General features: G+C 40.1%; 1 protein-coding gene across 5 annotated transcripts in view; it reads left to right on the top strand.

The window, feature by feature from the left end:
- The window catches only part of l(3)neo43 (cytochrome c oxidase assembly protein COX16 homolog l(3)neo43), a 30,176-nt gene extending 5,606 nt beyond the window's left edge, over positions 1-24,570 (top strand). For 3 of the 5 annotated variants that reach the window (XM_053792522.2, XM_053792521.2, XM_053792523.2), the window contains exons 2-4: positions 123-258; positions 7,671-7,785; positions 9,707-10,031. In XM_053792522.2, the coding sequence (XP_053648497.1) occupies positions 155-258; positions 7,671-7,785; positions 9,707-9,814 (327 nt within the window). In that variant the 5' untranslated portion in view covers positions 123-154 and the 3' untranslated portion in view covers positions 9,815-10,031. Of the gene's footprint in view, positions 1-122; positions 259-7,670; positions 7,786-9,456; positions 9,544-9,706; positions 10,516-21,552; positions 21,658-24,409 lie in introns of those variants that run through there. The other 2 variants (XM_053792520.2, XM_053792525.2) reach the window with 2 other exon arrangements.
- Positions 24,571-24,642: the final 72 nt, after the last annotated feature.

Genomic DNA, 24,642 nt, shown 5'->3' on the forward strand with positions numbered 1-24,642 from the left:
TCCAGCCATGGTATTGTGACTTTTATTCTGCTTTAAAAGTATGTATGTTTGTAAGTGCTGGCTGAGCAAACTCAGAATGAAAACAAATATTTATGTCTGATACTGGATTTTTTTTTTTTCAGGAGATTTCTAATACAAGTCAGGCTATTTGGGTATGGGTAGCAAATTTATGCGAAGTAAATTTATGAAGTTTGGAACTCCTTTTCTCTTGTTGGTTGTGGGAGGATCGTTTGGACTTGAGAAATTTGCTCAGATAAGGTGAATATACATTTCCTTGTGAAATTCATCCATATGCTATATGTAAGTGCTGTGCATTAAGTATGATTCCCTCTATCCTACCCTAGCTGCCAATGCCCATCTGCACTTCCACTTCTTTCACTGAGAGAAGAGATTTGGGTGTGGGAAACCCAGTGAGCATGGATGTTTAGTAAAAGCATTGGATAATTGAAGCACAGTAAACAACTTAGGAAGTTTGTGAATTTAGGGATCAGACTGTACATGTAACATGCACTAACTATGAGTTAGCATGCTGTATACAAAGGTGCTGTATTTACCGTACCATCCAGGGAAGTACTCTACTTCCTTCTCATATGAATGTGAAAGGGAAGCCTATTAAATATGTTGTACCCTGGCAGGATTGCTTCTTTTGTCTTTGAACATGTAGATGCAGAATAATTTTTTTAAATTTGAATTAGAAAGAGAATATGATGACATTGTTTCAACTATTTTTCTAAAATTTTTGAATACACACTCCTTGATGCAAAGAACTTGAGCTACCTTTTCATATCTTAGATTAAGTGTGATTATCACATCTCCCATTCCTCGGGTGTTGTGTGACTCTTGAGAGTTTACCACTTTCCTGTCAATATACTGTAATAATAACAGCTTGAAATTCTTTCCAAAGCACCATACAGCTCTGTATGACCATTACATAAGAACATAAGAAAGAAGGAACATTGCAGCAAGCCTACTGACCCATGCAAGGCAGGTCCAATTCACTCACCGGCTTAAGCCACTCGCACCCACCCACACCCACTCGTGTATTTATCTAGCCTATTTTTAAAACTACACAATGCTTAGCTTCTATGACGGTACTCTGGGGTTTGTTCCACTCATCTACAACTGTTACCAAACCAGTGCTTTCCTATATCCTTACTGAATCTGAATTTTTTCCAACTTAAATCCATTGCTGTGTGTCCTGTCTAGGCTAGATATTTTTAGCATGCTATTTACATCTCCTTTATTAATTCCTGTTTTCCATTTATGCACCTCAGTTATATCCCCCCTAATTCTATGCCTTTCTAGAGAGTGCAGATTCAGGGCCCTCAGTCTATCCTCATAGGGAAGATTTCTGAAACATGGGATCAACTTTGTCAACCTCCTTTATATGTTTTGCATTTATATCCATTTATATCCGTTTTGCATTTATATACATTCTGTAATACAGTGACCAGAACTGTGCAGCATAATCTAAATGAGGTCTAACCAAAGATATATGGAGTTGAAGAACAACCTGAAGACTCCTATTATTTATACTTTTTGATATGAAGCCAAGGATTCTGTTAACTTACCATACCACGGGCGGGAATAGAACCCTTGATCAGAGAGTCTCAAAACTCCAGACCGTCACGTTAGTGGCTAACGTGACGGTCTGGAGTTTTGAGACTCTCTGATTGCGGGTTCTATCCCCGCCCGTGGTATGGTTTGTTTGCAATCGTGTCATTACGATTTCGTGAGTCATTCTGTTAACGTTAGTGCAAACACTTATGCACTGTTGTTTTGGTTTCAGATTACTGCTAACCAGAACTCCTAAATCCTTTTCGCAATCAGTAATATTAAGATCTACATTATTTAGTTTATATGTGGCATGGTTATTTTCCTGTCCAACATTTAGAACTTTGCATTTGTCTATATTAAACTGCTGGCCCGGTGGCCTGGTGGCTAAAGCTCCCGCTTCACACACGGAGGGCCCGGGTTCGATTCCCGGCGGGTGGAAACATTTGACACGTTTCCTTACACCTGTTGTCCTGTTCACCTAGCAACAAATAGGTACCTGGGTGTTAGTCGAATGGTGTGGGTCGCATCCTGGGGGACAAGATTAAGGACCCCAATGGAAATAAGTTAGACAGTCCTTGATGACGCACAGACTTTCTTGGGTTATCCTGGGTGGCTAACCCTCCGGGGTTAAAAATCCGAACGAAATATTATCTCTTATCTTATCTTATCTGCCACTTCTTGGACCACTGCATCAGTCTATTCAAATCATCCTGGAGTGTTCTAATGTCCTCATTAGAATGAATTGGACAGCCTATCTTGGTGTCATCAGCAAATTTGCTTATATTGCTATTTATTCCCTCATCTATGTTGTCTATGTAAATTGTGAACAAGGGGCCCAACACTGACCTATGTGGAACACTGCTTGTGATGTGCCCCCATTCTGATTTCTCCCCATTTATGCAAACTCTCTGCTGCCTATTTGTCAACCATGCCTCTCCCCAGGAAAATTTTTTTCATCCTATTCCATGTGACCTCAGCTCGCACACTGAGTGTCCGGGATCTATCCTGGGTGAACTGTTGGACATGTTTCCTTACACCTGTGTCCCCTGTTCACCTAGCATAAGTAGGCATCTAGGTGTTAGACAACTGTTTGGGTCACATCCCTGGAGGACAAAATTAAAGGGCCCCAATGGAAATAAGACGGTCCCAATACAGTGTAACCTCAGTTTTCATGATTAATTCATGCCAGAAAGTCTGACATAAACCAAATTGTACAAAAACTGAAGCAATATTTCACATAAGAAATAATGTAAATCCAATTAATTCATTGCAGACACCCAAAAATATTAACAAAAAGTACATTTTATGGAGAATAACTATAATTTTACATACAGAAAATGAAGAAATAAATATAAATGACTAATGAAATGGATAAATGAACATTTAACATCACTTTTACCTTTACTGAAGACTCTTGTTGGCGTATGGAAGACGGCAAGGAGGGGAGAGGACTTCAGGTATCATGGCCCTATCCGGGATTACTTCCCTTCTTTGTCTTTTATTGGCACCAGTACCAGCTTGAGAGTCACTGTACCCCTGTCACATAAAAAATATGTCCAGAGAGGTCTGTTTCTGGCATCTCTTTAAGATTTGCCTAAAATGGGACAAGGCATTGTCACTGAACATGTTGCAGACATAGCTTGCAACAGCTATGCCTGCAACTCGCAACTATGCAACTCGCTCCACTTTACACACATGTCCTTAATCACTGAAGAAGGCACATTCTCCCCTCTCTCTTTTTCCTCCTCTGAAGCAGTTTCCTTAACTGCTGTCTGTTGCTGTTCCAGTTGAAGGTGTTGCAGCTCTTCAGTGGTTAGCTCTTCCCTGTGATCGTCCACTGACTCTTCCACATCCTAGCCACTCACATCCAACCCCATGGGCTTCCCCAAAGATACAATACATGTAGATTCCACAACAGGCGTACGGTCGTCAGGGTCAGCCTCAAAATTCTTTTCTTGGACACATTCTGGCCACAATTGTTATGAAATGTTTCGGCTGAACGCGCGGGGTAATGCTCACTCAACGCTAAACAAAAGCAGACTGAGTCACTTGGAGTTTGAGTGGCTGAGTGGCGCTGGCGGGCAGGCGGACGCGTTCGGTACAGACCATTGTCAACTGTACGAAAACTAAGGTGATGTACAAAAACTGGGACAAAATTTTGACGGAAAAGATCGTTGAAAACCGAATCCTACAAAAACTGGGGCGTACGAAAACCGAGGTTCCAGTGTGTTACACTGACTTTATTGGGTTATCCTGGGTGGCTAACTCTCAGGGGTTAAAAATATGAACAAATTCTTATCTTGTGCTTTCAATGAATGTAATAATTGTGGAGATAGGAATCATGTAGCACAACTTTAGGCAAAGATTGCTGTAATAAGGTTAGGATCTGTAGAGCCTATGTTGAAGGTAGGACTCTCTTAGTAGACATAGAATTTACAGATGTGCAATTTGGGATATGACAACTAGAGGTACAGTATACCTGGAGGGTGTTCTGGGGGTCAGTGCCCCCATGGCCCAGTCCATGACCAGGCCTCATGGTGGATCAGGGCCTGATCGCCCAGGCTGTTACTGCTGGCCATGTGCAGACTGACGTACAAACCACAGCCCAGCTGGTCGGGAACTGATTTAGGCGCCTGTACAGCTCCCTCTTGAAGTCAGGCAGGAGTCCATTGGTAATCCCTCTTATGTATGCTGGGAGGCAGTTGGACAGTCTTGGGCCCCTGACACTTATTGCATTATCTTAGTGTACTCATGGCACCCCTGCTTTTCATTGGGGGGAGTGTTGCACCACCTTTTGATTCTTTTTGCTTTCGTAGGGAGTGATTTCCGTGTGTAGATAAGGGACCACTCTCTCTAGGATTTTCCAAGTACCTGCCATTGGCTCTGTATCAGCTCTCCCATGATCAAACCGGGTTGATCTTCAGATCAAACAGACTGTTACTGCTTGAACCTCAGTGTTCAATATGGATGCTGCAGTCTGTCTGATCAGGGATGATCAGACAGATTGCAATGAGCACATACAGTGGACCCCCGCATACCAATTTTAATCCATGCAAGAGGGGTCATTGTTATGCGAAATAATCGGTATGCGAATGAATTTTCCCCATAAGAAATAATGGAAATCAAATTAATCCGTGCAAGACACCCAAAAGTATGAAAAAAAATTTTTTACCACATGAAATATACATTTTCCTACACACAAAGAGAAGGATACATGCACAATAGTAGAGTAGTACATGCACGATATATATTGTGCATGTACTACTCTACTAAATGAAGAATAAATGACACTTACCTTTATTGAAGATGCAGCAATGACTGATGACACTGTGTCCTGGGAGTGCCTTTTCCTCCTGAGTACTGTAGGTCCTGTTTGGTATTTTCTTCCAGAACAGGCCTTATCACACTGTGTATGTCACTACGATTCTTAAATCTCTCAAACCAACCTTTGCTGGCTTTAAATTCACCAATATGAGCACTAGTTCCAGGCATTTTTCCCTGTTCACCTGGGTGTTAGTCGACTTGTGTGGGTTGCATCCTGGGAGACAAGATTAAGGACCCCAATGGAAATAAGTTAGTCTTCGATGACACTGACTTTTTTGGGTTATCCTGGGTGGCAAATCCTCTGGGGTTAATTGTTTCTTGGTATTCTCAATAAGCCACACCAACAACAGTGCTACAGCAGCAGCAGCAGCTGACGGTGGTACAGCAGCAACAGACGATGCTACAGCAGCAACAGACGATGTTACAGCAGCAGCAGATGATGCTACAGCAGCAGCAGCAGCTGACTGTGGTACAGCAGCAACAGACGATGCTACAGCAGCAACAGACGATGTTACAGCAGCAGCAGACGATGCTACAGCAGCAGCAGCAGCTGACAGTGCAGCAGCAGCAGCAGCTGTACCACCAATAGTAGCGATGGTTGATTGGGGTTTATTATACAACCTGGCCAGCTCGGAGACACGCACTCCACTTTCATACTTATCAATGATCTTTTTCTTCATCTCTATTGTAATTCTCACCCTTATTGCTGTAGGGTTGGCACTAGAAGCTTTCTTGGGGCCCATGGTCACTTATTTTCCAGAAAAAGCACCGAAAACACTGTAATAATACGAAATACAGTGGACCCCCGCATAACGATGGCATCGCATAGCGATTTTTCCGCATAACGATTACTTTTATCGCAAAATTTTTGCCCCGCATACCGATTAAAAACCCGCATACCGATTTTCGTCCGAGACGCGTCCAATGTGCCCTCACATGTGCCGGCCGTCCCATTGTTTACCAGCCAGCCTCCGCGGTAACATCCAAGCATACACTCGGAATATTTCGTATTATTACAGTGTTTTCGGTGGTGTTTCTGGAAAATAAGTGACCATGGGCCCCAAGAAAGCTTCTAGTGCCAACCCTGTGGTAAAAAGGGTGAGAATTAGTATGGAAATTAAGAAAGATTTTGAAGGGTTTGGGGCTAACCCTGAGAAGCCTATGCCAGTTGTGGAATCCATTGTGCCTACTTCAAAGATTAAGGAAATGTGTGCAGAGTGGTTTGAACTGCAAACCTTTATAGATGAAAATCACCCTGACACAGCTGTTGCAAGCCGTGCTTGTGACTATTTCAATGACAATGTTATGGCCCATTTTAGGAAAGTCTTGAAGAAACGGGAGGTACAGAGCTCTATGGACAGATTTGTTGTGCGACAGAGGTCCAGTGACTCTGAAGCTGGTCCTAGTGGCATTAAAAGAAGAAGGGAAGTAACCCCAGAAAAGGACTTGCTACCTCAAGTCCTAATGGAAGGGGATTCCCCTTCTAAACAGTAAGAAGATAATGCTCTCCCCTCCTCCCATCCCATCAATCATCACCAGATCTTCAATAAAAGTAAGTGTCATGTAATTGTGCATGCCTTTTTCAGTTTGTGTGTATTAAAATTAACATTTCATGTGGTAAAAAAAATTTTTTTTCATACTTTTGGGCGTCTTGCACGGATTAATTTTATTTCCATTATTTCTTATGGGGAAAATTAATTCGCATAACGATTATTTCGCATAACGATGAGCCCTCTTGCACGGATTAAAATCGTTAACCGGGGGTCCACTGTATTCCGATTGTATGCTTGGATGTTACCGCGGAGGCTGGCTGGTAAACAATGCCACCAGCGGAACATGTGAGCGTGGCTCAGGCCGCACATTGGACGCGTCTAGGACGAAAATCGGTGAGCGGGTTTTTAAGCGGTATGCGAGGCAAAATTTTTGCGATTAAAGCAAGCGGTATGCGGATTAATCGTTATGTGATGCCATCGGTATGCGGGGGTCCACTGTATAATGGAGATAAAAATTGGGTAGTGGTTAAAAAATATGCAGATGACAGTGCCTGTATGGTGGAGAGAAAATATAAGAGTTGGTCCTGTACTCCTTAAAAAAAAATAACTGCGGTATGTGAAATGAGAATTTCACGTAACTGAATTATAAAAGCAAGAGATTGTGTAAATAGTACTGGGGACCGATTGAGCAACCTCTGGCCCTGGAGGCCAGAAGTTGGTGAAATAGATAAATAAGAATTTACAGGTAGGGTCAGGAACCATGACTCAACCCATGCAAACACTAGATGAGCACAGTGTGCACAAAATTATTTTTCTAGCACTGTATAAAGATAGAATATATAGTGTTGAGTTAATGTTGCAATCCCATTTCTTAACCCTTAAACGGTCCAAACATATATGTTCACGCGCGTAGCGCCCCAAACGTATATATACGTTTTCTTTGTCATTCATTCAACATTGCCACAATAAGCCTGAGTCACCTAGACATGAGAGAATGGGCGTGCACACTCACTGTGTGCCATATTAAAATAATTGGGGATGCCTGGGTACCATATGCTCTTTTTTCCTTTTAAAAGAAAAGATTTATTTTTCCTCAAAAAATTTGGGGCGCTACGAGAGTAAACGTATACATACGTTTGGACCGTTTAAGGGTTAAAATGAGGATGGTTCTGGTAGTTGTTCATAATGATCTCTATGTCCTAGCATTAGCACATCTTTTATAGTATTCTCTTAAAAGAAAAGTACATGTTATTATGTTAATCAGGGTATTGACATCCTTTTCACTTCTCTTGTTAGGTATGACTTTCGAAATCGCAAAACCATCACAAAGGAGGATGCGGAGAAGATGGGAATCGAAATGAAAGATCAATCTGAAGTCACTTTGGAAACAGAATTTGAAAAAATTAGTAAGGTACAGAAATGATTTATGTATTTTGGGTGATGTTTTGTTTAGTGTCACATATGAGCTCAAGACAGAAAAAATTTACCGCAAAATGGACAGCTTGGTACATTTAGTGGTGGCATTATTACTGCAGCTGTTCGAGGGTGTTAGGAGTCTCTCTGCTTATGATCACTCATAAGCAAAGAGGCCGAATTAAATGTGTCGGCAGAGATGTACCTGTATTTGTGCAATGTTTAGGTTAGGGAGGAATTTTCTTTTTCTTTGTGACATCAATGGTATTATTTCCACAGCCACTTCGATCAATTGGTAATAATGGGTTCACTATAAAATGCCAGCACTATCGTTAGCATTTCCTTTGCAGTCTGATAAACTGACAGTCCAACGGACTGTCAGTTTACAGACCTTGGTTTGAGCCCCTCGTCCACCCTTCTGTTTATTCATTGACAGTGGTTTATTACAACTTAATTAAGAGTCCATGTCCTACTTTATTTGTCTTTATCACATTTACTCATCAGATAACTTGATTTAAAGCAGTTCTGTAATTTGTATTAAATTTAAAACAAAGTAAAGCACAGGAAAGCCCTGATTAGTATCATGAGTTGCTTCTAGAAAGGATCATATCTACAGAACACTTTTCAAGGGGTCCATTTTCCCTTTATAATAAAATGTGATTCCAGCTTTGAAGTATTCACATAAATTCTGGTGCCAAAAATGCATGTTAAATGCTGTGATGATATTTGGAGAGTCATTTAAGCTATGCTCATGTCTAATCATTGTAGACATAGGAATATAGCTCTGCCCATGGTATCCAGTCTTCATTGTAGGTGCAGAATAGGTATCCATTCTTCATTGAAAGTACAAGAATATATATGCTATGTTCATATCTACTGTAGTCATTGTAGGTACAGGAATATAACTATCCTCATATCTACTGTAGTCATTGTAGGTACAGGAATATAACTATGCTCATATCTACTGTAGTCATTGTAGGTACAGGAATATAACAATGCTCATATCTACTGTAGTCATTGTAGGTACAGGAATATAACTATGCTCATATCTACTATAGTCATTGTAGGTACAGGAATATAACAATGCTCATATCTACTATAGTCATTGTAGGTACAGGAATATAACTATGCTCATATCTACTACAGTCATTGTAGGTACAGGGGTATAATCATGCTTATGGTATCCAGTCTTTATTGATTAATTTGTCAGTGGTGATAGCTTTTTATTACCTCTTTAATCTCATTCCCATGGCCTGTTACTGAAAAAAAAATTACAGTGCATTTTACCATTGCTTTTTGCTCATATTACAAATGCTGCATCTTGTTCACCATTTTGATGGTGATAAAAAGATGTCAAGATTACAGTTTTGTTAGGCCAGTTATTTTTTTCAGACCAGTTTACTTTGTATGGTTTTTCTGAGTACAACAAGGAAGAAAGTCTGTTTTGTGTACAATGGAAATAAGTCACTTTGACTTTTTATGGGGTTATCCTAGGTAATTTACACTGTGTATGATAATTGTACTTACGTGTACCTGTTCCTAAATAAAACTTACTTGCAAATGATGAAGGGTTGAGCCTCCACCACTTCTTGCTCTGAAAATAATAATCATACTAATCATCATAAAAATATAGCAGTAATTTTCTAGTATACCACACATCCCACAATAGCCAATCTTGTGAGCCTGGCCACCACTGGAGGGAGATGGACTTGCCTCTTTGTGCAAGAGTTGCTTGGAGGGAGAAAAGAGGGAACAGGTAATTGCCAAGCATAATTTTGAGCTAACATAACCTTTGTCAATAAGCAAACAGTTACCACATGAGATTTTACCAGGTGAACAGGCATGAAGTGGGGGGATTACTGTAAAACTGTACTTTAAATCATTATTTCAAATGTTTATTCTAAAATTTGACCTGGCAGATTGATATCAATAACTGGAAGAATGTGCGAGGGCCTCGTCCATGGGAAGAGCAAAATGAACAGCACCAACAAGTTCCGCAGCAAGCAAAGAAGAGCCAGGAGAACTAAAATATAGAATAACTGAAAAATACAGTACTGAAATTCTTAGTTACAGTGTATAATATATGACATTTGTAGAACATTATGCGGTATATATCTTAAAAGCTGTAATTATAATTAATTCTATATAATTTTAATCCTCTAATACTGTACATAGAAAGCACATGAAACTATCTAGTCTAAGGGAATGAGTGTAAATATTGATCAAATACAGGCACATGACTGATGAGACTTTTATTGACGTGACCTTAAAATACATTTGGAAGGTGTTTGATTTTGCTTTTGGTCAGTGGTGCAGAAATAATGTACAGTGTCTTTATATAACATTTTGAACATGACAGAATTTGTGTATTATGGAGCTGAATTTTATAAATATACAATATGAGTGCATAGAACTGTTCATAATTGTGAAGAAGGAATAATTATTTTGAATACCCCAATAACCATAAAGGGAAATCTAGAATTGGACATGAACTATTAATCTTTGTGATATTATTAAATGTGATGGTGTGGATATAGTAGTCAAAATGCGTCGGTCAGCAATCCTGGCCCCTTACGTCCCATTAAGTGTGGAAGAGTTGGAAGCTGTCCGCTCAGTAAAAGAATGGAAGTCAAAAAAAGTGAGAGCTGTTGGTCAACTGACAGAAATTTCTGCCAAAACAGCCGTGTTGGAATCAGTATCTGATCCTGACGAAATGTGTAGTATTTGGGTAAGTTTATCTTTTAAATTTTTTGTGCACCTTGTACTGGTACAGGAGTGTGGCATAGTGTTGTACAGGAGTGTGGCATAGTGTTGTACAGGAGTGTGGCATAGTGTTGTACAGGAGTGTGGCATAGTGTTGTACAGGAGTGTGGCATAGTGTTGTACAGGAGTGTGGCATAGTGTTTTACAGAAGTGTGGCATAGTGTTGTATGGAAGTGTGGCATAGTGTTGTATGGAAGTGTGGCATAGTGTTGTACAGGAGTGTGGCATAGTGTTGTACAGGAGTGTGGCCTAGTGTTTTACAGGAGTGTGGCATAGTGTTGTATGGAAGTGTGGCATAGTGTTGTACAGATGTGTGGCAATGTTGTACAGAAGTGTGCATTGTACAGGAATGTGGCATAGTGTTGTACAGGAGTGTGGCATAGTGTTGTACAGGAGTGTGGCATAGTGTTATACAGGAGTGTGGCATAGTGTTGTACAGGAGTGTGGCATAGTGTTATACAGGAGTGTGGCATAGTGTTGTACAGGAGTGTGGCATAGTGTTGTACAGGATTGTGGTACAGTGTTGTACAAGAGAGTGGCACAGTGTTGTACAGGAGTTTGGCATAGTGTTGTATGATCCTATGGAGTTTTCCAGCTCCAGCCCCACTTTATCTGTTAGACCATCCATTTTATGCAGAAATATAACCTACTGTATAATAATCGTCTTGAGCTGAAGGGATAAATTAAAATTGGCCTAGATAAACTGGCTATCATGTAGTGTTTTGCTATGACTTTATAATATTCTGCATTACTATGGAATAACATTCAGGTGTTCCTCGACTTCTGATAATAATACAGCCTCTCCTCATTTAACGACAGTTCCGTTCCTAAGACCATGTCGGTAAATGAATTCGTTGCTAAGTAAGGAGCATACTATAATGGTAGTGGGTTTGTGTCAACCATCTTTGATATTGTTTTAATGTCACCTTTGCACCATTTATAACATTCCTGGTATGATTTTAAATGTTTGTACAGTAATGTACTATATACATGTAATAATCAGAATAGAAAGAATCAGCTTTAATATACATTATTTAGGTATGCACGCTAGCCAGAGAGGCTGTCATAAGTCCGAGTCGTTGGTAAACGAGTACGTCACTAAGTGAGGAGAGGCTGTAATATAATATAATAATAATAATAATACATCTTTATTTACTACAAGTACATGTACAAGGTATACAGGCCTAGCTGACATCAATGACCTACTGCTAAATAGAAAGCCGCTTGTTATGCTGAGCATTTTGGGCAAATTAGGTCAGTTTTGTCCTAGGATGTGACCCACACCAGTCAGCTAACACCCAGGTACCCATTTTATACTGATGGGTGAACATGGACGGCAGGTGTCTTATGGACACACGTCCCTAATGTTTTCCAGCCTTACCGGAGGAGATTCAAACTCTGGACCTCAGTGTGTGAGCTGAGTGCGCTAGTGATATTTTAACTTTAAGATTCTGCAAAAGCAATTGCTTTGAGAATGAAAGTTAAGATAATTACCCAGCATGAAGATGGGAAGTCCATAACTTGTATTAATTTATTTACTTTTTAATACTGATTTATTTATCCAATGACTGTAGTTATTTATTATTAATTTAGCATATCACGTCTGACACGATATTTTCGACTTACGATGAGTTCGTCGGAACGTAACCCCCATTGTAAGTCGAGGATCACCTGTACCTTGATACTTCTGAGGAACTCTTCAGCCAGGCAATTAGATCTATCCCTCACTTATTTAAAGTCAACCTGATTGCCTTCCTTTTTTCCCAGACACTGTATGACTCCTACAGATTTAGTACTACAGTATACTGTAATAATAATATTGGCCAAACAAAGTGTGTAAGTTCATGATAGTAAAACTGAAAAAAATAAATTTGACCATGAAGTTAATATATCATATCATTGATATTAAATATAGTACGTAATTCATTCTTTCTCCCTATCTTCCTCTCCCTTCCTCTCCATCTCTCTTCATCCTTCTCCACTTCTTCATCCTTCATCCCTCCCTGCCCCTCTTCATCCCTCCATCCCTCTGTCCTTCTTCATCCCTTTATCCTCCATCCCCTCCTCCTCTTCTCCTTAAACCAGCTCATGACTGTTTCTGTCTCGATTTTAATTGTAATTTTTGTTAACAGAATAATCAGATTTGTGTTATATACATAATACTTTATTATTATAGAATAAGTTATGAATCCCCTTCTGTGTTCTCTGGTGGTGGGCATAATAGTTGAGTGTGTGGGCAAGTTAGTTTGATGCCTGCATTGCTAACATGCTTGCTAGTTTGGGTTATGTATAAGAACATAAGAAAGGAGGAACATTGCAGCCAGCCTGTTGGCTCATACTAGGTAAGTCCTCAAACCCAAACCCACTAACAAAAATATTTGCCCAACCTATTTTCAGTGCTTCCCAAGGAATGAGCTTTGATACCCTATTAACTGGTGTGGTAGTTCCACTCAAATCCAACCCCTCTCACTCGTGTATTTATCTAGCCTACATTTGAAGCTACCCGTGGTTTTAGCTTCAGTGATCCTATCAAGCAGACTGTTCCGCTCATCGACTACATTTCCAAACCAGTACTTTCCTATATCCTTTTTAAATCTAAACTTTTACAATTTGAATGGATTATATCGAGTTCTTTCTTGGAGGGATATCCTCAGGGCCTTATTTGTATCTCCTTTGTTTCTGCTCATCTTCCACTTATACTCTTCAGTCATGTCTTCCCTCATTCTTCGTCTTACAAGAGTAATTCTTCATCGTGTAAGTTATGGATTATTAATTTGGTTGCAGGGTTGGTAGTTAAATGGTTTGTAAGTTTAGGGAGTTGGTAGTTTACTGGGTTCATAGTTTTGTGGGCTGGTAGTTCAGTGGGTTGATAATTTTATGATTTTGTTGGCAGTTTGATGGGTGGGTTGGTAGTTTGATGGGTGGGTTGGTAGTTTGATGGGTAGGTTGGTAGTTTGATGGGTGGGTTGGTAGTTTGATGGGTGGGTTGGTAGTTTGATGGGTAGGTTGGTAGTTTGATGGGTGGGTTGGTAGTTTGATGGAGGGGTTGGTAGTTTGATGGGTGGGTTGGTAGTTTGATGGGTGGGTTGGTAGTTTGGGGGAGGGGCTGGTAGTTTGATGGAGGGGCTGGTAGTTTGATGGAGGGGTTGGTAGTTTGATGGGTGGGTTGGTAGTTTGATGGGTGGGTTAGTAGTTTGATGGGTGGGTTGGTAGTTTGATGATGGGGCTAGTAGTTTGATGGGTGGGCTAGTAGTTTGATGGGTGGGTTGGTAGTTTGATGGGTGGGTTAGTAGTTTGATGGGTGGGTTGGTAGTTTGATGGAGGGGCTGGTAGTTTGATGGGTGGGTTGGTAGTTTGATGGAGAGGTTGGTAGTTTGATGGGTGGGTTGGTAGTTTGATGGGTGGGCTGGTAGTTTGAATGGTGGGTTGATAGTTTGGAGGGGGCTGGTAGTTTGAATGGTGGGCTGGTGGGTGGGTTGTGTGGGCTGGTGAGTGGGTTGGTGGGTGGGTTTTGTGGCCTGGTTGGTGGGTTAGAGGTGGCAACACTTAGTTATCATGGCTTGTGGGTGGATTGGGTGGGCTGGTGGGTGAGTGGGTGGGTTGTTGGGTGGGCTAGTGGGCTGACTGGTGGGTTGTTAGGTGGGCTGGATGGTGGGTTAGATGTGGCAACACCGCGCTTAGTTACCATGACTACAGAGATCAAAGTTGCCAGTTGTTCTCTCAGTAATATTTCCCAGACCATTTTTGTCTCATTATGTATCTTTCTCACTGCCTTGACCAACATTAAATGTTTTAATAAAGGAGAGAGGTTATAAATAATAAGTAAAAGTGGGTAATATGTTATTTAATGGAGTATAATAATAGTAATATGGTGTTGTGTGGCAGGGAAGGGCAGGTTGACGGCAGGCTGCTGCCTGCCTGGCTGCCTTCCTTCCTACCTTGGGAGTTTTCCAACAAGAACAGCTGATGAGCAAAACAACAACCACAACAACAATACTGTCATCATAAGTGTGTATTATAGTTAGTGTCTGAGTTATGGTAGTAGTAATAACTTTCATACAATGGCTTCTCCACCTTCATAACTCTTTATTAACGATAATATTTATATCTAACTCTTCTCTCTTACTTCAGTATTCTTACTCTTGTATTTACTCTACATTAGACTGCCTTCTAGGCTCTATTATAGGCCTACCTTGTGTGCTTTTAATATTTACAGCATCTTAATGTGTAGCCATTTTTAATATTTTTCAGTGGTATTTTTTTGGGCATTATTTTCCTTAAGATTCTCTCTAACTTTACTTACAACATATAAAGTCAATTATTCAATCATAATTGTTCTTGATAATGATGAGAAATGTGGAAATATGTCTATTGAAAATTTTTGAGTACAATTAACTGTAATATGTAAAGTAATTAAAATAATATAAGTAATAATTTCTCTTCAAGGTGAGAACCTTAATATTATTGAAGGGCTCTTGATCTAAGGCACTGGGACTTTCTTACCCTTCCATATATCAAGGCTAATTACCTGCCATTACCACCACTCATTATTGTTATATTTCATAAATATAATTAATTAATATCTTCAAACATTCCAAGAAAAACATATAATCAAGAATAATCTAAGATATGTTAAGTAATACGTATAGTATTACCATTTATGAGTCACATGTAATAATATTGCCATAGTGTATATGTTAAGTAATATTACCAGTCATGAGTCAGATGTATGTTAGGTAATATGTATATTATTACCAGTCATGAGTCAGGTGTATGTTAGGTAATATGTATATTATTACCAGTCATGAGTCAGGTGTATGTTAGGTAATATGTATATTATTACCAGTCATGAGTCAGATGTATGTTAGGTAATATGTATATTATTACCAGTCATGAGTCAGGTGTATGTTAGGTAATATGTATATTATTACCAGTCATGAGTCAGATGTATGTTAGGTAATATGTATATTATTACCAGTCATGAGTCAGGTGTATGTTAGGTAATATGTATATTATTACCAGTCATGAGTCAGATGTATGTTAGGTAATATGTATATTATTACCAGTTATGAGTCAGATGTATGTTAGGTAATATGTATATTATTAACAGTCATGAGTCAGGTGTATGTTAGGTAATATGTATATTATTACCAGTCATGAGTCAGGTGTATGTTAGGTAATATGTATATTATTACCAGTCATGAGTCAGGTGTATGTTAGGTAATATGTATATTATTACCAGTCATGAGTCAGATGTATGTTAGGTAATATGTATATTATTACCAGTCATGAGTCAGGTGTATGTTAGGTAATATGTATATTATTACCAGTCATGAGTCAGATGTATGTTAGGTAATATGTATATTATTACCAGTCATGAGTCAGGTGTATGTTAGGTAATATGTATATTATTACCAGTCATGAGTCAGATGTATGTTAGGTAATATGTATATTATTACCAGTCATGAGTCAGGTGTATGTTAGGTAATATGTATATTATTACCAGCTATGAATCAGATGTAATAATAATTTGTTTGCTGTTGCTGCTGCTGTTGCTGCTGTTGCTGCTGCTGCTGCTGTTGCTGCTGCTGCTGCTGCTGCTGCTACTGCTGCTGCTGCTGTTGCTGCTGCTGTTGCTGTTGCTGCTGCTGCTGCTGTTGCTGTTGTTGCTGCTGCTGCTGTTGCTGCTGTTGCTGCTGCTGCTGCTGTTGCTGCTGTTGCTGCTGCTGCTGCTGTTGCTGCTGCTGCTGCTGCTGTTGCTGCTGTTGCTGCTGTTGCTGTTGCTGCTGCTGCTGCTGTTGCTGCTGCTGCTGCTGTTGCTGCTGCTGCTGCTGCTGCTGCTGCTGCTGCTGTTGTTGCTGCTGCTGCTGTTGTTGCTGCTGCTGCTGCTTGCTCTTATAATATTCTCTCATTGTGGTGTTAGTAGAGTTAAATTAATCTTCTTCATCACAGTCATCCTACAATCACCATTAGCCTTTTAATGACAATTTCTAATGACACAGCTTTATTCAGATATTATACACAAATAACCCGCGATTGGTGGAATGATGAAGTGAAGAGAGTAGTAAGGGAGAAAAAGTTAGCATATGAGAAGTTTTTACAAAGTAGAAGTGATGCAAGGAGGGAAGAGTATATGGAGAAAAAGAGAGAGGTTAAGAGAGTGGTGAAGCAATGTAAAAAGAGAGCAAATGAGAGAGTGGGTGAGATGTTATCAACAAATTTTGTTGAAAATAAGAAAAAGTTTTGGAGTGAGATTAACAAGTTAAGGAAGCCTAGAGAACAAATGGATTTGTCAGTTAAAAATAGGAGAGGAGAGTTATTAAATGGAGAGTTAGAGGTATTGGGAAGATGGAGGGAATATTTTGAGGAATTGTTAAATGTTGATGAAGATAGGGAAGCTGTGATTTCGTGTATAGGGCAAGGAGGAATAACATCTTGTAGGAGTGAGGAAGAGCCAGTTGTGAGTGTGGGGGAAGTTCGTGAGGCAGTAGGTAAAATGAAAGGGGGTAAGGCAGCCGGGATTGATGGGATAAAGATAGAAATGTTAAAAGCAGGTGGGGATATAGTTTTGGAGTGGTTGGTGCAATTATTTAATAAATGTATGGAAGAGGGTAAGGTACCTAGGGATTGGCAGAGAGCATGCATAGTTCCTTTGTATAAAGGCAAAGGGTATAAAAGAGAGTGCAAAAATTATAGGGGGATAAGTCTGTTGAGTATACCTGGTAAAGTGTATGGTAGAGTTATTATTGAAAGAATTAAAAGTAAGACTGAGAATAGGATAGCAGATGAACAAGGAGGCTTTAGGAAAGGTAGGGGGTGTGCGGACCAGGTGTTTACAGTGAAACATATAAGTGAACAGTATTTAGATAAGGCTAAAGAGGTCTTTGTGGCATTTATGGATTTGGAAAAGGCGTATGACAGGGTGGATAGGGGGGCAATGTGGCAGATGTTGCAGGTGTATGGTGTAGGAGGTAGGTTACTGAAAGCAGTGAAGAGTTTTTACGAGGATAGTGAGGCTCAAGTTAGAGTATGTAGGAAAGAGGGAAATTATTTCCCAGTAAAAGTAGGCCTTAGACAAGGATGTGTGATGTCACCGTGGTTGTTTAATATATTTATAGATGGGGTTGTAAGAGAAGTAAATGCGAGGGTCTTGGCAAGAGGCGTGGAGTTAAAAGATAAAGAATCACACATAAAATGGGAGTTGTCACAGTTGCTCTTTGCTGATGACACTGTGCTCTTGGGAGATTCTGAAGAGAAGTTGCAGAGATTGGTGGATGGATTTGGTAGGGTGTGCAAAAGAAGAAAATTGAAAGTGAATACAGGAAAGAGTAAGGTTATGAGGATAACAAAAAGATTAGGTGATGAAAGATTGGATATCAGATTGGAGGGAGAGAGTATGGAGGAGGTGAATGTATTCAGATATTTGGGAGTGGACGTGTCAGCGGATGGGTCTATGAAAGATGAGGTGAATCATAGAATTGATGAGGGGAAAAGGGTGAGTGGTGCACTTAGGAGTCTGTGGAGACAAAGAACTTTGTCCTTGGAGGCAAAGAGGGGAATGTATGAGAGTATAGTTTTACCAACGCTCTTATATGGGTGTGAAGCATGGGTGATGAATGTTGCAGCGAGGAGAAGGCTGGAGGCAGTGCAGATGTCATGTCTGAGAGCAATGTGTGGTGTGAATATAATGCAGAGAATTCGTAGTTTGGAAGTTAGGAGGAGGTGTGGGATTACCAAAGCTGTTGTCCAGAGGGTTGTTGAGGTGGTTCGGACATGTGGAGAGAATGGAGTGAAACAGAATAACTTCAAGAGTGTATCAGTCTGTAGTGGAAGGAAGGCGGGGTAGGGGTCGGCCTAGGAAAGGTTGGAGGGAGGGCGTAAAGGAGGTTTTGTGTGCGAGGGGCTTGGACTTCCAGCAGGCATGTGTGAGCGTGTTTGATAGGAGTGAAAGGAGACAAATGGTTTTTAATACTTGACGTGCTGTTGGAGTGTGAGCAAAGTAACATTTATGAAGGGGTTCAGGGAAACCGGCAGGCCGGACTTGAGTCCTGGAGATGGGAAGTACAGTGCCTGCACTCTGAAGGAGGGGTGTTAATGTTGCAGTTTAAAAACTGTAGTGTAAAGCACCCTTCTGGCAAGACAGTGATGGAGTGAATGATGGTGAAAGTTTTTCTTTTTTGGGCCACTCTGCCTTGGTGGGAATCGGCCAGTGTGATAATAAAAAAAAAATAATAAAATAACCCGCACATAGAAGAGAGGAGCTTATGGTCCGAATTGGATCATTTACAAAGTCACACTAACAAAAAGGAGAGCAGGATAGGTATATATAGGCAGGAGGTCCTTAGTAAGATGGGTACATATAGGCAGGAGATCCTTAGTAAGAATACCAAAAAAAATCAACACTTGAAGGAGAAAAAAAAAAAACAATCAGTTACCTTAGACAGGCTCTTCATTTGAGGCCAAAAACAGGAAAACAGGAATCCATGGAAACCAGTATCCCCTTCATTCACCATTTGGGAAATTAAGTACTACCAATATATAAATTTGTCTCCCTTACTGTCTTTTTTAGGCCTGAACTGCTGTATAGTCCTTGTGGCTTAGCGCTTCTTTTTTTATTATAATAATAATTAGGCCTGAACTCTGTGATTCCCAAATTAAATTTGTGGGTAACAGCAATGTTGTCCACTGGGGCTCTTCAGTTTTGCCTTGACAGTAAGAACGAGCTGATCCCATACTACAGTGTTCACTCTATGATTTTTAACTCTGATGTCAGAGGTCTTTGGAGCATGAATCTCCTTCCCCCATTTTGTTTCTTCAACCCTTTTCTTAACATTATTAAAGACTGAGGAGAGACAAGAGGGTCCTGCAGCTCACTGCTAATGTTTGATAGTTTCTCTTCCTCTGGTTGTAGCTTTATAACATTCAAAATATTACTAAACAGCATCAGTGCCACAATCACTCACACAGAATCACTGTCCGCCAATGCTCCTGAAAGTCAAGTTCTTACCTTCTTGAAGAACAACATCTCTTATAACACACCATTGCACAACCACCAAAAGCCTGAACTATGATGCCTGAAGATGCAATTCAGGTCATCTTCGTTTAAATCAATGCATACAGTGTGAAACATTCACTATAAAAGGGACATTTAAGTGCATTAACACTCTTAACAACTTTAACCTCGCATACATAACGCCCATCCTTACCTTTAGTCGAAATACTTACAAATACTTCGGTTGGCAATGCACTTGTCTCTCACTGAGTGTCCATAGTTCAGTCCCCGGCATGGGTGGAAACATTGGGCATGTTTCCTTACACCTGCTGTCCCTGTTCACCTACCAGTAAGTAGGTACATATCTGGGTGTTAGTTGACCAGTGTGGGTGGCATCCTGGGGGACAAGATTAAAGGACCACACTGGAAATAAGACAGACAATCCCAGTGACACAATGACTTTTGTGGGTTATCCTTACAAATGTCTACTTACATTTAGTTTACAGTTTTTTAAACTTTTCTGTGGGTTTGTTAAAACAGTAATTCATATTCCTGTAATATTTCCTTCCCAATTTAGATTGGCCTGGTCCTAGATGGGGTCAAAGTCAAAGTTTATTTGATGGTCCCCAGGACCATTAAGAGATACATAACAGATTAACAGATGTGTGCACACTATGTAAGTACAGTACTCTATATAGTGTGGCAATTTTTTTCAATTTAAGATAGGCAGTGCTATTTCTTCTGGACTTGAAAGTAGAAACCACTATAGACGAGGATGACAGAGTATTCCAATTATTCTTTATTACCTATTATCTTAGCTATTCAAGAATTTTTTATTATTCTTTATCACCTCTTAACTACCTAACCCTGTTGGGTTGTAATCCCATAAAGCTAGTTGCAGCACCATGTTGCAGTCACTGATTGCAGTCACCTAACTTTGTGTACCTATATGTACAGTGGTATCCTGAGTTTTGGCCAAAATTCACTCCAGAAGGCTGTTCGAGTGCCGTTACCGAACAAATTTGTTCCCATAAGGAATAATGTAAATTAGATTAGTCCGTTTCAGACCCCTCAAAAATACACTTACAAAAGCACTTACAATAATACACTTACATAATTGTTTGAGTTGGGAGCTGTACAAAACTTGGGGTACCACAGTACTTCAATAATGTGTCTGTCTAATGAGGGGTTGCCAACCTTTTCTGTGCCCCACACCCCTAGGAAATGTTTGATGTTGCACAGCCTATAAAGTAATATCACATTTGAAGATGAAGTCAAATTTCTAATTTTTGATCACAAATTGGCTTTTCACTAGGACTCTTAGTTGCATTCCCTGAAATGCCATCTTGCACCCCCCCCTGGGGGTGTGTGCACCCCAGGTCGGGAACCCCTGGTCTCTTGCTTAGTGGACGGAGGGTTCAACCTGCACTGTCCTTGTGCTTATTGACTGAACTACACTGATTTTCTGCTTTCTCAGGCAGCTTGTTTAATAATAATAATTATTATCAAACACGCTGGCCATCTCCCACCAAGGCAGGGTGACCCAAAAAAAAGCTCATTCACCATCATTCACACTATCATTGTCTTGCCAGATAGTGTAGATACGACAGTTTAGATGTCCTTCCAGTCACAACTTGATAATGGCCAAGGATTCACCAAAACAGTTTCTTCTTCAGTTTATAGGCTGTGAATTGTTTTGGCCATGGTAATGTTACTTATTCTCCCAAGTAGTGCTGATGAAGTGTGCATTTTGGCTAGCTTTAAAATAGATATGTAGCATGGGCCCTAGCATGGGCCACAGGAAAATGATATTCAAACAAAATCTTCTTTCATTCTATTACCGACGATGTACAACCTTTAGTCTTGTCTTTTCAAATGAAATAAATTATTTCTCTAGAAGAAGAATTAGCTAGGTATGGGAGTGTAGGCATAATGTACCTGTTACTTTATCAGACTTTACTTGCCTTGTTACAGGAACTATATATAAAAGAGAAGTTTACTTTTTGACAGGTATATGTTGGATCAATATCTCGACGCAAGCTTAAGGAAAACACTCAAGTTGCTGTTTATGGAGAACTTACTATGATGCACGGCTGCGCAACTCTCATGGCAGAAGTAAGTTTCTCCATGTGTAATTATTGTACTTTTTGGGAGCTACAGAAAGAGGGCTGTGCTCAACATGTCTCATTTTCAGTGATTTACTCATTCACTTTGTAGAACTGAATGATTTTTATTCATGAAGCTGGAGTTTGGTCATATAGTACAAGATTGTGGTGATGTAGGACTACTTCTCTTGTAAACTTCTACCTGTTAGTCTTCTTTGAGCAAGTATAGACTAATAAGGGAAAGGTGTCCACTTTAGTGAAAAATACTTTATATTGAAAGACTTAATCCATTGTATTAACGACATGACTGGATATACAAAGAAAACTTTTATACAAGCATGCTTTGATATATATCTTTTTCCCTCTCCCTCCATATTCCTCTCTCCTTCCCATCCTTCCCTCCCTCTTGTATTTTACTTTTCTTCAGTTTGTTACCTTGAAATCTATGTTAAAATTGGAAAAAACTGAGCGATGAGTTTTCATTTTGTAAGCCAGTTATCATAATCATCACAATTATCTTAGCCATAGACACCAGTATGTCTCCACCACCGGCATAACCTTGTTAGCTCGGCCTGTTGATGTAGGAGTGCTCCAAGACAGTGCTCTTGTAGGTGGGTTGGTAGTACGCTCAGCTCTCAGATTGAGGTCCGTGGTTCAATCCTCAGTACACATGGCAACATTGGGGGGCGTGTTTCCTTAAGATACCGGCTGTCCCTATTCACCTAGCAGTAAATAGGGGCCTGGGTGTTAACCGACTGGTGTGGGTTGCATCTTGGGGACAAAATCAACCTAATTTACCCAAAATGCTCTGTATAACAAGGGACATTCTGTATAGTATGACAAGTATGTCATTGATGTCTGCTAGGCATCCTCTCTAAGATACATTGTTGTGTACCTGAAACAACACTACTCACACTGCCACAATCTAATCTACCCTTACCTTACCTGTGGTTCCACTACACCAGATCATGTAAACTACAGTGATACCTCTCATATCCGAAGTACAGTGGACCCCCGCCTTACCTTACGATATTAATCCGTTCCCGAGAGCTCATCGTAAGCCGAAATTATCGTTAGCTGAATTAATTTTCCCCATAAGAAATAATGGAAATTAAATTAATCTGTTCCTGACACCCCAAAGTATCAAAAAAAAAAAATTTTTTTACCACATGAAATATTAATTTTAATACACACAAACTGAAGAAGACATGTACAATTACTACTCTACTAAGAATAGAATACATGACACTTACCTTTATTGAAGATCTGGTCATGATTGATGGGATGGGAGGAGGGGAGATTGTGGAAGTTATTGTTTAGAAGGGGAATCCCCTTCCATTAGGACTTGAGGTAGCAAGTCCTTTTCCGAGGTTACTTCCCTTCTTCTTTTAATGCCACTAGGACCAGCTTGAGAGTCACTGGACCTCTGTCGCACAAATCTGTCCATAGAGCTCTGTACCTCCTGTTCCTTTAAGACTCCTAAAATGGGCCATAACATTGTCATTGTACAGGTTGCCAACACGGCTTGCAGTAGCTGTGTCAGGGTGATTTTCATCTGTAAAGGTTTGCAGTTCAACCCACTTTGCACACATTTCCTTAATCTCTTTTTTCAATTCCATACTAATTCTCACCCTTTTTACCACAGGGATGGCACTAGAAGCTTTCTTAGGGTCCATGGTGACTTATTTTGCAGTTACAAGCACTAAAAACACTGGGATAATGTAAAATGTACTGAATGTATGTGTAGATGTGACTGCACTGGTTGGCTTGTAAACACTGGCGCTGAGGCCACACGTGGGACGCGTCCCGGACGAATCACGTAAGGCGAGGCAAAATTTTTGCGTTCAGATGCTTCGTATGGCAGATTTAACGTAACGCGATGCGTTCGTAAGGCGGGGGTCCACTGTATATGGGCTGAGACTGGTTCAGAAACATGGAGTTTCTGGATACATGAAGGGGGGAAAAAGGTGCATCCGTCCTGTCATATTGCCATTGTTGACGGCATTGTAGGTTTAAAAAATGAGTCCCAACTTCGTCTGGCAGTGGGACCAGACACTGGGCTTGAATAATAGCCTCCCAGATTTCACAGACCACAGGACCATAACTTTTCAAATGGGCTGTGGACAGTGGATGTTCCAAATATGTACTACAAAAGTGTTTCGACACCTGCCCTTGCTGCTGAAGTTTTTGGTCTTGAAGGCATTGGGTCATTGTCGTCATTGTCACTTTCGGAATGTTCCGGGTGCAACACTGATTCTGCAATTTCTGCATCCGTTAGAGATTGCACACCAGGGTCATCTTCGTCACACACTAGCCAGTCTTGCATGTCGTCTTCTGTAGTTTTTCCCCAGCCTTGGACCAGCCTGCATCCATGTGCAACAATATTTCCCTCTTTTTTTCTAGATTAATTACATTCCTGGCCTTCTTTGGTGCCATACACAAGGTAGCTAGGACAAAACACAGCTGTTATAATGCTAAAAGGAAGGCAAAGAGCACGGCTCCTAGTGGCCAAACGGTACACTAAAGTGCACGCCAAGTTTGATTCTGCCTTGTGTTGTAACTGAGCGGCTGTTCAGATGTTTCGATAATATGTAATTATAGAATTTTGCCCTTTCCCAGGGCCTGTTTGCACATTGGCGAGGTTCAGATAATGGCAGGCCGGATATGCGAGGTATCACTGTACGTTATTTGTATTGCATGAAGAAGTAAAAATTGTATTGTATTATAAACTATTTTGACATAACTTTTATCCTTCCTTTCAGGTTGTTCGTCAATGTCCTGACACAAATTTGGAACATTATAATAAGGCTGTGGAATTGATTCACAAGCGCTTCCCACACAACCTCAAGTGACGCTGCTCTCATTGAATGTTCTCACTTTTAGCAGCTGAGTAGACACCAGTATATATATATATAGTGTATATATAATATATATATAATATATATATAATATATATATATGTATATATATATATTATATATATATTATATATATA

This window comes from Cherax quadricarinatus, chromosome 81 (assembly GCF_038502225.1).
Source record: "Cherax quadricarinatus isolate ZL_2023a chromosome 81, ASM3850222v1, whole genome shotgun sequence".
Taxonomy (NCBI): domain Eukaryota; kingdom Metazoa; phylum Arthropoda; class Malacostraca; order Decapoda; family Parastacidae; genus Cherax; species Cherax quadricarinatus.